This window comes from Chinchilla lanigera, unplaced genomic scaffold (assembly GCF_000276665.1).
Source record: "Chinchilla lanigera isolate Chin_1 unplaced genomic scaffold, ChiLan1.0 scaffold00032, whole genome shotgun sequence".
Classification (NCBI taxonomy): Eukaryota; Metazoa; Chordata; class Mammalia; order Rodentia; family Chinchillidae; genus Chinchilla; species Chinchilla lanigera.
Genome location: NW_004955433.1, coordinates 14,900,865 through 14,917,624, shown reverse-complemented (window position 1 = coordinate 14,917,624; position 16,760 = coordinate 14,900,865). Strand labels below are relative to the sequence as shown.

The window sequence follows — 16,760 nt, the reverse complement described above, 5'->3', positions numbered from 1 at the left end:
TTGGGGAGATGAAGCTGAATGTCCATTTGAGTGGAAAAGAACTAAGTCAGCATCCACCAGAGATATTTTCACAGTCCTTAGGTCTTGTCACTTGCTTCAAACCCTCCAGGCCTTAAAATAAAAGTCAAGCACTCTATCATTGTGGTAAGCTGAATAATGACCACCCAAAGATATTCCATATCCTAATCTTTGGAGCCTGCAAATTTTACCTTATAAAGAAAAAGAATCTTGGGCTGGGGATTTAGCTGAGTGGCACAGTGCCTGCCTGGCAAGCACAAGGTCGTGAGTTTGATTCCCAGTACCGGAGAAAGAAAGAAAAAAGAAAAAAGAAAAAGAGTCTTTACAGATAAAGTCAAGTGAATAAATTAAGATTCTTGACTTGAGGAGACTACTCTGGATGACCCTAATCCAACCACGTGTCCAAATAAAATAGACTTATCCACACAGATTTCATACATACAGAAGCAGAGGGGCAATATGAGCGTGGAGACTGTGAGGTCACAGTCGAGGAAGCCAGCAGCCACTAACAGAAGCTGGAGGATTCTCCCCTAGGGCCTCCAGAGGGCTCTACGGGACTCTATGGGACTGACTGCAAATAATAGCTGGTCCCCTGAACTGTGAATAAATTGTTGTTAATTCTAAGCCACCGAGTCTGTAGTAATTCGACACAGCAGCCCCAGGACACTAATACACTCAGCTATGCAGTCCGGTGTGACCTCCCTCTGCCCCTGCAGCGGCCAGCCTCTTCCTCCTGCTCCAGCCCTGCCAGGGACCTTCTTGCTGTTCTTCAAGCTGCACCTTCAAGTCCCTCACGCTGTCTAAGCTCACCTAGACCTTCCCAAAGGCACAGCCTGACTTAAATTTCACGTGTCTGCATACCTCCTTGTATAGGTCTTCCTTGGCTACACAAGCGAGTTCAAGGCCAGCCTGTACTAGGGAGTGAGCACTTGTCTCAAACCCCGCTCCTCCAATCTCCTGCTGGCCTCTCAAAATCATACCCCTCTGTTATTTTAGTCCCAGCATTTGTCGGCATCTGAAGTTATTTTTCCTCCCTGGTTTATAACTTGTCACTCCCAGGACTACCAAGGCCCTCTTCCTCTTGGTCTCTCCTCTCTCCCAGGCACTGGGTGAGACTTGACATACAGGAGGCGCTGGGCGAGCCTGGGTTGAGGAATAAATGTATGAAATATCTGTGCAAACATCTGTGGGCGCGCACGCATGCGTGAGTTTTAGGGAGCGATGAAACCTTAGGCCTGGCATGACCTCCCATTTTCTGGTGGTGCTTTCCTTTGCAGAATGGCGGCTGCTTTCTATGTAAGGTTGGATTTCTTCCCCACCACAGCTTTGCCGACCTCTGTATAGCGGGCGAGGTGATGCTCGCCCGCCTATCTCCTAAATTCCTGTATTTGGAGTAAACCTTGTGCAACTGCTATTAAAGGACGTCCCGTCCCCTTCTCCCGCGTGCTCACGTTTCTGAGACCCGTTCCCAGAACTCGGACTTGTGAAGGAGTCACCAGCTTTATGTCTAGAGAGGCACGGGGGTTCGTCCGCAGGCACAGAGCCCCAGCCGCATTCGGGAGAGGGGTCCACACGGGGCGTGGCGGCACACAGGGCGCGGACCTAGGGCAGAGGGCGCAGAGGCGCACAGCCGGGGACCGCGAGGAGGAAAGGCTCTGCCGTCCAGCCTGCTGGACAGCTGAGCCCTCTCGCTGACCCGGACCTGGTTTTCCCCTTGTGGGAAGCGGCGGCGGCTGCTGGGGAACCCGCGAGGGAAGGCTTGTGGCCAGCGGCGAGGCTAGGGTTAAAGGGGCGGTGCTCACCACGGGGCGGGGCCGGGCCGGCCGCACCTGGCGCTCCTGCTCCCCGGCGGACGCGGTGCGCACAGCGCTCACTGCGGGAGCCGGAGCCCCGGAGCAGAGGTGCGGAAGCCCGCACCCACGGCGGGAGGGCGGCGGCGCGGCCGGAGCCAACTCGGGAGCGAGCGGAGCCGCCATGGCCGAGTTCCCGTCGAAAGTGAGCACGCGGACCAGCAGCCCCGCACAGGGTGCGGGTGCCTCGGCGTCTGCGCTGCGCCCGGACCTGGGCTTCGTGCGCTCCAGCTTCGGGGTGCTCATGCTGCTGCAGCTGGTGAGAACCCGCGGGCCCGCGGGCTGGGGTGGGCGGTGTGCAGTCCATATCTGGGGTGGCGGGGGCGACTCCGAGCGGCGCTCCCTCTTCTCACCCAGCACCTCCCCAGCGTAGGTTCCCGCCTCCCGACGCGCCTTGCTCACTGCGAGGCGCTTCCAGAATGGACACCTCGCCATCCCCAGGAACCTTCTCACCTCGGGGCGCCCCTGTTGCCATCCCTGCGAGTGCACGCACTAGGCACGCGTGATCAGGGTGCCCGGCTCCAATGTCCATCATCGCCGCCCCAGGTGGTCACCCCAGTCACACAGAAGCGCCCACCCGAGCAGCAGATCCCTGCGTACAGCTCTGTGCTGGTGGTTCTGTCTCCTCTTTCCCTGCCCCCTCTCGGCCAGGACAATCCTCCTACCCTCCAGGGGACCCAGGCCAAACCAAAGTCCACTCTCGGCCCCCTCCCTCCCGGCTCCAGCGGCTCCGGAGCTCTCCGGTCCCAGCTGGAGAGTACACCGCGGCCCGCACATGCGCCTGGTCACGGCCCCGAGGGCTCCTGCGCGGCTCTGGCTCCCTCTGGGTGACCTGCCAGGTGCCAGCCGGTTTGACCGGCACCGCGGGCCGAGCGATATTGCGCCCTGAGCCGGGAAGGGATTTGTGGGAAGCCAGAGTCGAGACTCCCACCGCTCCCCGATTTTGCGTACTGGACTTCGGCGGAGGTGACCGAAGGGAACGCCCCTCTTCCTCCAACACCAGCGTCCGGCCTGGGGGCGTTCGGTTCCGTCCCGTGACACCCTCTGTGTTCCCCACCACCAGCTGAAGGCCTGGTCCATCTTCAGAGCAGTAGGGTGGACTTGGAGGTGGGGTTGGATCCAGTTTCCTTTACCGTCCAGCGAGTGGACCTTGCCCGCTGTCCCCCTTACTGCTGAGACCTGGCGAGGTCACCAGGCCCAGGATGGAGGGCTGGGTGGTCACTGCCGTCCCAACCCTGGCTGAGATCAGGTTTTCCTCCCCGCTCCAGTAGGGAAGCGCCCACTTCCGCCCCCATCCATCCTTGGATTCCTCTCGCTTCCCTTTGCGGCCTCCTCCCCCACCGCAGCCGAGGAGTCTCCGGCAGAGTTTGTTTAAAATGCAGATCCTGGACCCCACCCTGGAAAAAAAATGAATTGTTATTTGAATTTCCGGAAGTGCAGCCAGAAATCTACGTATTTAACATATTTAACTCGTCCCCAAGAGTGGGGCTTTTTTTGTTGTTTTGTTTTGTTTTTTGGTGAGACTCTGTTCTGTGTGTGTGGGGGGGTGACAATCTCTTCGGGGACTAATTTAAATCTGCTGGTGGGTGCTGGGGCTGTAGCTTAATGGTAGAGCACCTGCCTAGCAGGCAGAAATCCCAGTGTCCCCCACTTCCGCCCCACCCCACGGCAGAAACAACCCTGCCGGGGCAGGTAGGGAGGAGCTACTGGCCTGGCTGCGGCTGGGCTTCTGAGTGCTGGCCTTTAGGCCCTTGGTAAAATGCATCTGCTGCGCAGATTCCCGCCGTCCAGCGGGAATCCAGGTGGCTTATGAACCAGTGACCCGGAGGGAGATTAGGTCTGCACGGAGGAAGGCTTCCTGGAGGAGGTGGCTGTTGAGCTGGGAGGTGGCTGAACTCGGAAGCAGAGGCAGGGAAAGAGTGGACAAGGCTTGGAGATGGGAGGGGCGAGGGGCACACAGGTGAGTGGCCCTCAGTTGGGGAAGCTGGAGTGGAAGAGCACATTCAGGTTGGGGCGTGCAGAAGCCCAGGGTCCTGTGCACCCCTGCCCACGTGGGAGAAGTTCTGTGGACAGCGCCGGGGGGAGTGGTGGTGCTAGTGAGGTTGGGAACAAGCATGATGATGGGGTGGTTGTGCGGGTCCTGAGTGTTAGTCCTCGGCCATTGGCAGACAGGGTTGGAGCGTTTTGCGCTTGGACAACTAAGGATTGCAGTAAGGGAACAAAAGGAACTGGAATAAGGGTCCTGCTTGGTTTGAAGAAACTAGCTTTCTCCGGAGGCAGGAGGCTTATCTCCCGTTTGGGGGGTTCTGTGTGGGCTCAGCCCTGCCCTGAGCATCTGGGTCCTCTCGTCCAGGTGCAGGCATTGAGGTCTAGGTGGAATGCAGACCAACTCCAGGTACTGTGGTGGAGCTTGTGGTTGGGTCACTGTTCCCCTGGCAGCTGGGGGTGTGTGCTGGCGGCTTCCTTTGCCCCCACCCCGTGCTCTGGCCCTTGTCAGAGTCTGGAAACAGCATCCCTGAGCCTTCACCACACTGCCTGGAGAAGCTGCTTCCTGAGCTGTTTCTGTGGCAACGGGTAGTTCCACTGGGTCTGAGACAGGGGGTTCACCCCACACATCCCTCCCTGTGCTGGGAAGCTAGGACAGCTGTTGGTCAGCTGCAGCAGGCTCCAGGCCCCTTGCCAAGGGCTTTGTGTCCTCTTCTCCATTTCACAGGTGAGGAAACTGAGGCTCAGAGGTAGATCTTTACTCAAGATCTCACTGCTGTCCTGCACCGGGGTGTTTTGGAGTGAGTGGTGGGTTCCCCAGGCCTGGTGCCTGTCCTCCGGGATCAGGGAGGGCTGCAGGGAGGAGGCAGCAGGCTTCTTCCACATCAGACCACCCTCTGTCCTCAGGAGTTGTCATGGTGGAGGAAGGGAAGGTAGGGGGGAATCCCCCAGCTCCTTGAGGAGACATCCCTTCACCTGGGGTAGAACGGTCCTCCAGAACCAATCTCACTGTTCCTCGTATCTGGTCATAGCTGCCGATTCACCACTTGCTACCCATCTACTTCTACAAAGAACATTAGATGGTGATGATATTGAGCCACAAAAGAAGAGCTGATATATATTTCTAAAAATTGATAATTTGAAGGGAGGGATTGACTTTAAAGATACGTTAAAAAAATTAAAGAATCTAGGTGTGGTGCCACAGGGCTCTAGTTCCAGCCCTTGGGAAGTTGAGGCAGGGTTGTGAATTCAAGGCCAGCCTGGACTACATATTGAGACCCTGTCTCAAAAACAAACTTGGGCATGGTAATGCATACCTGTAATCCCAGCACTTGGGAGACTGAGGCAGGAGGATTGCTGTGAGTTGGAGGCCAGTTTAAGACTGTTGGTTTATTGCTGAGCTTCCTAGTAGCCCACGTAAAAGGAGGCAGACCAGTTTGATCTAGAAACAACTGTTCTGATCCTAAAACCTAGAGTTCTTAATGCTTCCGTTCTTCATGTGGTGAGATAGTGGAAGAATGTTGTGGGTTGTGTAGTTAACTGGTGCTTAGGGCAGATCCTCAGGCCTTTTAGGATAAGTATCAGCTAAATGCTAGTGAGTTACACAATTGTTTCGATTTTTTTGATCCTCCCCAACTCTGAGGAGAAGGGTAGTCTATCCAGGGATTGAAGGCATGTGCTAGCGCTCTCAGTTTGATCCTTGGGCTCTTAGGCAAGCCTAAGATGTTCAAGAGCAGCATTCTCGACACAGCTTGAATGCTTCCAGGACAGGGAGCTCAGTCCCTCTTAGGCTGCCTGCTCTCGGGAATGTTAGAGAGTTAGCAAGGCCAGCCCCTCTCCAGCCAGGGGACAGGACAGAGTCTGAAGTTCACTCTGACCTCCCAGAAGGGGCTGCCCAGGTTGTTAACCTCTGTAGGGTGTGAAAGAGCTCCATCCCTTTGGGACTGCATGTCAGGGACTCACGTGGCCTTCCTTAGTGTTGAGACTGTGGGTGGCTCTGTCCTTGGGCAGGGCTGGGGGTCCCCTGTCTGCCTCTGCGCAGCTCTACCAGGGAGCGCCCTGTGACCTTGGCTCCCTGTGGGGGAGGGCAGGGGATGATGTAGCATGTTTGGGAATTCGCTTGTAATTACATAATGACTGCAAATATATTATCCTTAAAAAACAAAGACCTAGAAAGACAAAGTTGAAGTTGTGCTTGGATCATCCTTTTTACAGGGACAGCTGTGTCGGAGTGTTGCCAGTCCTTTTGCTGTGCATTTTTTTTGGAGGGGTGTTGAGGTTTTAGGGTTTTTTGTTTTGCTTTTTTGAGGCAGGGTCTTACTTTGTAGTTTATGCTGGGCTTGAACTTGCTTATATAGCTAAGGGTGGCCTCCAACTCACAGTGTTCGTCCTGCCTCAGCTTCCTGAGTGCTGGGATTACAGGTGTGTGCCACCATACCTGGTTTAGTTTTGTTTTTTTGAGATAGTCTTGCCATATAAAGCTGGCCTTGAACTTGCTATGGAGACCAAGTGGGGCTCAAACTTGTGATCCTTGTGCCTCAGCCTCCTGAGTGCTTAGATGTGCACCACCCCACCTGGCTTTTTCTGTAGACTCTAAACATTTTATTCTGTATCCATTGTTCAACAAGTTGCTTTCTTCACACCTGGTGCATTCACACTCTCTTCCTGACAGAACAGCGGTGCCTTCTTTTTAACGGTGGTAGAGCATTCCACAGGATCACTGTAACCCCAGCTCATGGAGCCCATTCTCGATTTTTCTAGAGGACTCTGATTTTTTATTTTTTTGTGTTTCCGGTGTGGAACCCAGGGCCTTGGACATGCTAGGCGAGTGTTTGCTCTACCCCGAGCTACATCCCCAGCTCTGTTTTATTTTTGTTTTGAGATAAGTTCTCACGAAGTTGTTCAAACTGACCTCAAACTTGAGGTCCTCCTACCGCAGCCTCCGTAGTAGCTGGGAATACAGGCATGTCCTATTGCACCTACTTCTCCAATGCATTTGTTTTACTTTGTTTTGTTTTAGTTTTTTGAGACAGCATCTTGCCATGTAGTTCAGGTAGGCCTTGAACTCACTATGTAGCTCAGGTTGGGCTTAAACTCATGGTGATCCTCCTGCCTTAGCCTCCCAAATACTGGGATTACAGGTGTGTACCACCACACCCTTAATTTTGTAAACAGGTTTCCAATGCTCAATAAAACAAAGTGGAAAAAAAAAAAGGCTGGGGATATAGCTCAGCGGCATAAGCACTTGCCTGGCAACCCTGAGGTCATGAGTTTGATTCCCAGTACCAAAAAAAAGTGAAAATAAATAAAGAATAAAACAAAGTGGAAAAGAGGGAAGTAAAAAATCTCTATCCCCCTTTGGTTTGAGCCGAGGACTTCAGGTCTATTCTGTTTCCTGTATACCATTTAAGGACTTACTATAAGGCAGTATATGTAAATGTGGATGGTATCCAGACCTACCTTTCCTCATTTTACCCAAGAAATAGCTTGTCCTCTGCACTTTTCCTTGTTACATGTAAACATGTGTCTTTATTTGTCAGTGCAGGGAATGCCATTGCTTCCATTCATAACTTTTTTTTGGTCTTTTTGAGACAGGGTCTCGCTATGCATGTCAGGCTGGCCTTGAGCTCACTTTGTAGCCGAGGCTGGTCTCAAACTTGCAGTAATCCTCCTGCCTCAGCCTCCTGAGTGCTGGGATTACAGGCGTGCGCCAGCATGCCTGGCTTGTTTTATTTTTTGAGACAGTGACTTGCTGTGTAGCCCTGGCTATCCTCAAACTTAAGATTCTCTGCTGCCCCAGCCTCCTGGTGCTAGGATTACAGGAGGGCACCACCACGCCTGGCCTTTTATGTCTTAATAGTCTATTGTGTAGTTGGGGAGTGATCTGTGGCCAGTTCCTCTGTTGACAGGTGCTTGGGATTTCCATTCTCTTGCTGATTCACACCCTGCTGCAAGGAGTGAACGCCTCCAATGTGTGTGCTCTGTGTGAGTCAGAGGGCCTGTGCATTTGTGATTTGCATGGAGGTTGCCAGATGTCCTCTGTAGTGGTCACAGGTCCTCTGGTTAGGCCTCCGCAGTGAGATGATTGTTCAGGCTCCTGGATGTGCCCCAGTCGACAGGTCAGAATGGCAGGTCAGTGTAGTATTACGTTCCTTCTGCTTAGCAGTGAGATTGACCTTTAAAAAATGCTTCTGAGACCTTTGTATTTCCTTGTCTGTCTGTATTCTCTTGAGTTGTTGGTCTTTGACTTGTCCAGTGCCAAGAGCTCCAGGGGATTTGCAGATTTTTTTTTTGGAACTTTGCTCATAGTACTTTTTACCGTGCAAATTTCATTACTAAGTTGTTTTTTTTTCTTTCTTTTTTCCCTTTCTTAATGCTGTTTTCTAAAGAATTTTAATATAGATCTTATCATCTGTGTTAATTACATCCTAAAGGATCCTGTAGAGGAGACAGCTTCAGGGAGGGGCCAGCAGATCCAGCATCCCGCTTGAAGGATGCATGCATGCTCCCCAGGGGATGTCTCAGACTGCGGCTGGTACCACTCTGTGTACTGTCATAGCTATGAGAAAAACTTAATTTATAAATTGGGCACAGTGGAGATTAACAAAAATAACTAAGAATAACGTAGAACAACTATAGCAGTATACTATAAGTTATACTAAGTTACTGAAGACTTACAAATTAAGGCCGGGAGTGATGGTGCATGCCTGTAATCCGGCACTCGGGAGGCTGAGGCAGGAGGGTCTATGAGAGTTCAAGACCAGCCTGGGCTACAAAGTGAGCTCAAGGCCAACCTGAACTGCATATCGAGACCCTGTCTCAAAAAAAAAAAAAAAAAATTAATTATTTTTTGAAATTCTTGTGTGACCTCTTCTGACTACAGGTAACTGAAACCACAGAAAGTAAGACGGTGGGTAAGGTGGGGGCTAGTGTAAAGGAGAGCCCAGAACTGGAGAGAGGTTTCTGTTTAGGATGTAATGACATTGTTACAATATTGTTGCATTCAATTTTATAGCTAGCTGCTGTCTGGCTACTCCAGGTTTCCTGCTTAATAGTGATTTAAGTTTTCTTTTAACATGATTGTATTTGCACAATATATATGCAGATCCATCACGAGGGACTGCTTAACATGTCAGGATATATTGGAGCAGTGAGGAAAAAGATTCCTTCCTACCTTCAGAGAAATGAGGAAAGCAGCTCTGTGTAACAGTAGGCAGTATCTACGCCGTAGGGCCAGGGGAAAAAGCAATGCGCAGAGCTGTACGTTTGGAATGAAATTGTTTGTGTTGTGTAGAAACACACCTGTCTGGAGCTGTGTGCAAGTGGAAGGCACTTTTCCCAGATCACACAGCAGCAAGCTCAGTGCTGGGTGGCCTGTGTGAGAAAAGAGGACGTCCGTGTCATCCATGTCAGGGAAGGACAGGGGTCAAGTGTGTGACCTGTCCACATACAGTGGGTGTGACTACTCCTTGTCAGCTGATGAGCAGGTTCAGGTGGAATTCCAGGCAGAGCAGGCCCTAACTTCCCACTCTGGAGGGTCTCAGGGAGCCGCAACCCCCACACTAGCCTCCTAGGCTTAGGGGAACCTCTAGATGGTAGCGGGAGAGAGCTGTTTTTCTTGGCTGCACGGTGAACCCAGCCGTGTTGCTGACAGAATACGCCCCAGCCCTTTGTTGCTGGGCTGGGTCAGAGTTTGCCCAGGAAGAAGACCGGGGTGGCAGCCAGGGTCTCAGCAGGGAGGGGAAGGCAGGGTGGGAGGCACAGCCCAAGGTCAGGCAGCACTAGCATGTGAGCAGCTGGGGACAGCAGCTGGGGACAGACGTGGGCTGCTCTGGCACATTCCAGCTTTAATTTGGAGGGAGGACGGTGCTAGACACCAAAAAACTTTTCCATCCCTGCCGTCCTGTGCACAGGTGGTAGGAATGGGGCCCTAGCCACTCCTTGGGTTGAGATGGGTGAGGCTTGCTCAAGTCCCCCAGAATGTCAGTGCCTGGGATACAGGAGCTAAGAAAGACCCTCAGCCTGAGAAGGCTGCTGGAGCTAACTTTCTGCGTGCTTCCAACAGCCACTTCCTATATAGAGGGCTGCTGGGAAGTTGGCTCCAGTTACCCACTGCAGCTCTGCCTCTAGGACTGTGAAGCCTCCTCCAAACACAGTAGTCTTCCTGGACAGGTGCTGAAGGCCCTGAAGCCAGCCCAAGGCTGAGCTGAGGTCTCCACCACCTCATACTGTGCGGGCCCTGGGCTGCCCAGTCCCTAGCATGGGAGTGGGGCCTTCAGGAGAGTCCGTTCAGTGGCAGAGTGACCACGCTGGCAAAAGGGAGGCCAGAGGTGCACAGACCCAGCGGTTCCGGCTGATTCTGACTTGGCTCTGGGCTCCTGAGGAGCGGGGCGTGGCTCCAGGATGAGCGCTTGGCACCGGTGTGGGAATTCCGAGGTACCTTCCTGCACCCTCCCCTGGCACAGGGAGGGTGACGTGTGGTGGTGTGGCCGGCACAGGCGCCCAGAGCCTCTGTCCCCTGCCCCTTTGTTTCTTGTGACACAATGGGTGGCTTTTTTGTCCCCATAAAGTCCCTTTCAGTGTAGGGAGAAGGGCCAGGGCGGGGGTGGAGGCTGGGCCTGGCCAGGCCAAGTTCTGAGTGTCCTCAGGCTGCCCAGATGCGTCCTGAGTGAGAGAACCCGCAGGAGAGGTCACTGGTTACCTGGCCTTTAGTGTTTTGGATGGTGCAGTCAGGGGGAAAGGCAGAAGGAATCACTGGCCCCCGCCCTCACAATGTTTTCTAAAATAGTTGGTTTAGCTAAGCGTGGTGGTACACACCTGTCATCCCAGGCTGAGGCAGGAGGATCGCTATAGTTTTGAGGTCAACCTGTGCTACATAGTGAGTTTAAGGCCAGCCTGAACTATATAGCAAGACCCTATCCCACAAAACAAAACAAAACACCCTAAAATGTTTGGTTTTATTATTAGTATTAAAAATTAGAGATCTCACATGAAAATTCCATTTCCTAGTGTTGCTTGGAAAGTTAGTATTTCTGGCTGCCTCGGGTTTGAGTCCCCACCAGATATCAGGAGATAGCTCTTCTGCTCCAGAAATCACCCCTGGGCCACTTTCATCCTTTCTGTGACCCACCTCCCCTGGCAGCTACTGAGTTTAAGACCCTAGTGTCATCCTCCGGGCATGAACTGCCTTCCCTCCGCCTCGCTCCAAGCTCCTGGCTCCCTTGTGCTGTGATCCACTTCCTACCATGCCCTGGACTTTGCCAGCCACACAGTTGCTGTGTAACTACTATTGTAAGTGGCCTTTACTGTTCCCTTTAGGGTCTCCTGCAGGACACACCTGCGAGGGGACAGGGACACGTATAGCTTCCCATCAGCTCCCTCATGGGTCAGATGAGGAAACAGCTCAGAACGGTTGGTGATTCTCCCTCCCGACCCCACATTGTGAACCTACAAGGAAGAAGGGAGGATAAAAGGAGAGTTGAGGTGCTGTCCCTGGGCCAGAGAGGAGTTAGCTTGGGAATTGGGGGTTGTAGACCTAAGGGGAAGACTGAGGTCTGAGGGGTGAAGGGTCTGACTAAGGCACCTTACCCTGGGAGTAGCTGAGGGGTTGTGGCCCTCTGGATGCGTCAGGGCCGGGTTGCACCTCTGGGGCCTTCCTGCCCTCAGTCCAGCTTCCCCACTGTGGGCCCTGGGGCTGGTCTTGAGATCATTCCTGCCTCACTGTGGCTGCACAGCGCTGGGAGCCATGCATGCCGCCTACCTCGGGAGACCAAAAATGACTCCACCTGTGTTCCTAGCCATCCTTGAGATGGGACCTGGGCCGAGTTTAGCTTTTTGCTAACCACTTTGCGGACATTCATTTATGCCTCAAAGCCACCCCATGAGGTAAGCACATTTTGAAGGTGAAGACGATGCACAGAGAGGCGAGGTCTCTTGCTCGAAGTTACTCAGCTACTGTGTTGGCAGGGCCTGAGCTTGAACTCAGGCAGTCCGCAGGCCAACCTTCCCTTGTACCTGACACGGGTGTGACTACTCGGTCACGTGGGCACGTGGCACCCTGCCACAGGTAGAGGGAGTAGTTCAGAAAAATGTGTTTGCCGAGGCTGCTGAGAGAGTTCTGCAAACTGGGTGGCACAGTTAAAACAACAGAAATGTATTGTCGCACTGCCCTAGAGGCTGGAGTCTGAATCAAGGCGTCCGCAGGGTGACTCCTTGGGGAGGTGCTGGGAGAATCTGTCCTGTGCCTCCTCTGGTGTCTGGTGGTGACTCTATTAGCCCTTTGTGGTCCTTGGCTTGTGGACATTGGCTCCAGCCTCTGGCTCTGTCTTCGTGTGGTCTTCTCCCAGGGTGGGTCTGTGTGCCCCAAGTTCCTATTCCTGTAAGGGGTCAGTCATGGGATTAGGCACACCCGATGCAGGGTGACCTCACTAACAGACATCCACAAAGACCCTCTCTCCAAAGCAGGTTCGGGGTTAGGACGCGCCGTAGCCTGGGGACGCCATGCCCACCACAGCAGGGAAAACCTGTGCCGAGTCACAGAAGGGCACGCATTGATTGCACTGAGCAGGCCACTGGTTCTGCTGTCCCCGCGGGCAGTTTCTGGGGTCAGTGGCAGAGCTGTGCTGAAGCAGGGAATACCTCTTGGCTGGTGTCTGTGACGGATCCTCTGCTTTGGGCCTGCAGGTGGTTTCCATCAAAACATCTCCGTTGCCCAGTTGTTTAGAAACTGCTGATGCGGAGGACCTGTGCACATGTCCTGTTGGGTGCTGCAGGTCGCTTTTACCTGCAGCACCTGTGCGGGGAGGCCTCGCAGGGGCCTTGCAAGTTGGGAAGGAGTGAGGAGGTTTGGCTCTGTGTGTGTTTGGCACGCATGCGTGTAAGTATAACACAGATGTATGTGTGGACACTTTCAGGGGAACTCCGCAGGGACAGATGGACACACAGGACACAGTTCTGCTTTTCCCAGGGACCCATGCACCCCTCCCTCACCGCCTTGGTCTTTGCTTTCTCATCACCTTGCTGTGAGGTTTCTCAGCCCCATATCTGCAATGGCATCAGAGACCCCCTCCCCCTCACTCCCTTCTCAAGCGGGTCTCTTTCTGTGGAGCTCAGCTGTGGTCCTGCTTCAGGGCTGTTTCTGGCTCTCCTCATGGGCAGGTGAGCCCCGGGCACGTGAGAACTGGTGCCGTGCTGCAGTGGGTGTGCAGGAGACATGCATGGTGGACCCTGCAGAGGAGGGTTCTGGCTGGGGCTGTGTGCAGGGATCCCGGTTTGGGGCAGAGAGACTTCGGTGAGGCCCTGTTCTTGCTTTGGACAGCAGCGTGAACCCTCTGATCAGCCAAGTCTTCTGACCTTTTCTTGCAGCTGGAGTGGGGTCCACAGAAGGCGATTCCGTGGGCCCCAGCTGTGAGGGCCTCAGGGGTCCTGTGGCTTCTGGAGCTGAGTCCTGGGCAGCGCCTCCCAGGCCAGCAGAGGGTCAGTGGACAGGAGGGTTCCCTGCCCTGAGCGGGGTCTCCCTGGGAACCAGTCTGTCTGGTTCCGATGGACGAGTGGACCTTCCTTGTTTTGGAGCAGAAGTAGAGGCCCCTCCCTGGGCACAGGGCCAGGCGGCACAGCCCGGAGGAACACTAGAAATTCCCACTGCTTATCTGGGCCTCATCTCTGCAGGCTGCCTTTGTGATCTGGAACCCAGGGGTGAGGCTGGAGGCAGGGCAGGGCTGGCAAGGACAAGGTGAGCCCCTGGAGCCCGCTGAAGGGCCCTGGATTTTACACGGCGCTCAGAACTTGTGGTAGCAAGGTTCTAGGGAGGGACAGACCTGGTTTCAGGCCTGCCCTGCCTTTACCCACGGTAGGTGCACCTCCTTCCGAGCCTGTTTGGAAAGTGGGGGTAACAAAAGGCACAGACTGGTGAGAGGGTCATAGGGGAGCAAAGTTCCTGCCCCATGCTGGTGCAGAACAGGAGGCGCTAAGCGCTCAGTTCTCATGACCAGGCCAGTGAGTAATAGCACAAGGGACTGGCAGGCAGACACAGCATAAACGTGGATCTATCTTCCCTCGATTTTCAGTTTACTAAATTTTCTACTTCCTTTCAGATGGCTGGAACTAGGTAACACATGGCAGTGGCCCCTAGGAACTTGCCGGAGATAAACAGTTGTTTGTCCTTGATATGCCCAGTTCTTACCTGAGAAGGGACTGAGCATGCTACCTCAGAGTATTTATTTGTTCTCCTCAGAACATAACCTTGCTGGGCATGGTGGCACACCCCTGTAATCCCAGCACTTGGGGGGCTGAGGCAGGAGGATTGCTATGAGTTTGAGGCCAGGCTGGGCTACATAGTGAGTTGAAGGCCAGCCTGGACTACTCACACATAGTGAGACCCCGTCTCAAAAACAACTAAGAACATAACTTTATCCAGCACTGGGGTTCTCAGCCTCCCTGATGTGTCTCTCTCAGGCCAGGTGACCTAGGGATGGCAGGGACAGTGTGGGAGCCTGTTCCAAGGCATTCTGCCCTGGTCCTCACTAACATGGCCTTGCTTCCAGCTGGGTGTTTGACGTGGGTTCCTGGGCACCATATGGCCTGCCTGCGAGCTCAGGTGGGGCACAGATTGGGTGGCTGAGGCTGGTAGGGTGCAGTGTGGGGCAGGGCCACCCCAGCATGGGAAAGCAGTGCAGAACCCTGGAGAGACACCTGTCTTGGGCCTCCCACTTGAGGCCAAGGCCCACCCTTGAGTGCTTGGGGAATGAGGCCAAGAGCAGTCTCCACATTGCTCTGTGTGGGGCTGGGTTCTGACCTGCTCCACAGGTGAGGACAGAGAACAAGGGTTCCTCGGCATGTGTGCACTGAGCCGGTCACAAGTACTGGGCACCGTCAGGCAGGGGGCTGCAGCGGTGAGCAAAACATCTTCTCTGGACCTGAGGTCTGGCAGGCCCACCTCCCCGAGGTTCCCAGGTGGAGTCCTGAGAAAGGAAGGTACTTACCTCTTATCACAAACATAGTGAGGACTTGAGAGCCAAGCCCAGGGTTTCACCTGCCACTTTGCCAGTGGGCCACACCCCCTGTGGGAGAAGCAGGAGGAAGAGGAGGCAGGAAGGTTGTCAGGGTTGCCGAACTCCTGGGCAGCTCAGGTGCTGGCCCTTCCTGAGCCTGCACGTGTGAGGATTCCATGCAGAAAGTCCCCATTGGTGCTTGGGGGTGCCTGGCAGGCGCCCCAGGTCTGGCTGTGCTCTGGACCATTCGCCTTCAGGTGAACACTGCTCCCCAGCTTATGGTCTGGGGCTCATATATCTGCTTAGGTGGTGCAGGCAGCCAGGGGACTTGTTGCCTCAGACTAGTGCCCAGAGGAGCACCTAGCTTCTAAGACACTGCCCTGGGGCTGGGTGAATGGCTCTGCCCTAGGCGGCTGCCACAGCCTCCTGCAGGCCATCCAGGAAGAAGACAGTCCTTCCCCTTCCCAGAGCCTGGATTAGCAAAGAAACCTTTCTCCAGAGCCTGGCGCCAGACTCTGCTGTCCTCACAGGGGCCAAGGGCTCTGGAGAAAGGAGGACACCCCAGCCTAGAGATGCTTGGCCAGCAGTGAAGGGCAGGAAGGGGCTAGGGAGGCCTAGGGTGGCCACAGGTGAGGCGCGGCTCTCTGGCCTCTCAATTCCTGGCCTGGCCCCAGAGCAGGTCCTCTGCAGTCTTCCGGGCCCCCCAGGCAGGCCCATGAGGGCAGAGTTGCCCTTGTAGAATTTCCTGTGGCCCAGCGGCTGTGGCTTGTGCAGTCCAGCATACCTAGCCTCTTCTGGAATAAAAGCGAACACTTCCATTGTTCCCACTATGCCACATGATCTTTAAGTAGCCTTGTGATGTGGGTGTGGCCACGGAACTCTTTTTACAAGGTCAGGCCACACTGGAGGAAAGGGGAGGGGTTTAAGCCAGGTACTGGCTGCACCTGGGGTTGGGGGGGCATCCTGCCACACGGGGATGGGCCCCTTGGCTTCTCAGAGGTCCAGTTTCCCTGTAAGATGACTGCTGACAGGTAGAGAAGGCACTTGGGACTCTCAGGGGTCTGGTGGAACATCACCCAAAGGCCCTGGTGATGTTTACTTTGGGGACCAGCTGGGAGGAAAACAGAGACTGTTCATTTCTGACTTGTGTGACGGTGTAACTGGACATCTCTCAAGGCCATGCTGGTGACTTGATCTTCCTTTCAGAGTTTTTTTGCTGTGTCCATGGCAGGGCCTGGGTCCTGTACGGGGTGTAGTGAGACAGCTGTGGTCCTGCCCTTAGGGGCTCATTCGGGGGAAGAAACACTATGAAGGTGTTTCCGGGGTTATGGGTGCCTGTAGGCCCTGTGGGCACAGAAACGGGGTCTTCCCAGATTGCAGGAGCAGGGAAGGTGTCTTGGAAGAGATACTGCCTTAGCTAAGAGAGACCCAGTGTCACACAGCCCAGTGGAGACTGAAAAGAAGAGAATTGGGTGTGTGGCACTCATCTGCAATACCAGCACTCAGGAGGCTAAGGCAGGAGGATCACCATAAGGACTGAGGCCACCCTGGACTCCACAGTGAGTTCAGAGCCAGCCTGCAGCACACAGCAAGACCCTGTCTTAAAAAACAAAAACAGAATATAGCTCAGTGGCACAAGTGCCTGCCTGGCAAGCACAAGGTCCTGAGTTCAATTCCTGGTAACAACAACAACAACAAAAGTAAGACGGCAGGGGCAAGGATGTAAGTCACTGGCACAGGCGCCTGCCTGGCAAGCACAAAGTCCTGAGTTCGATTCCTGGTACCAAAAAAAAAAAAAACACAACAAGAGAGCGGGGAGCCTGAAGATACAGCTCAACAGCACAAGTGCCTTCCTGGCAAGCACAAAGTCCTGAGTTCAATTCCTGGTACCAAAAAAAAAAAAAACCACAACAAAAGA

The 16,760-nt window shown here is 54.1% G+C and overlaps 1 protein-coding gene across 1 annotated transcript in view; it reads left to right on the top strand.

Annotated features, from left to right (window-relative positions):
- The first annotated feature begins 1,830 nt into the window (after positions 1–1,830).
- Pllp (plasmolipin) overlaps positions 1,831–16,760 on the top strand; it is a 19,708-nt gene continuing 4,778 nt past the window's right edge. The window contains exon 1 of the mRNA XM_005388384.2: positions 1,831–2,127. Coding sequence (XP_005388441.1) covers positions 1,993–2,127 — 135 coding nt within the window. The 5' untranslated portion in view covers positions 1,831–1,992. The remainder of the gene's footprint in view (positions 2,128–16,760) is intronic.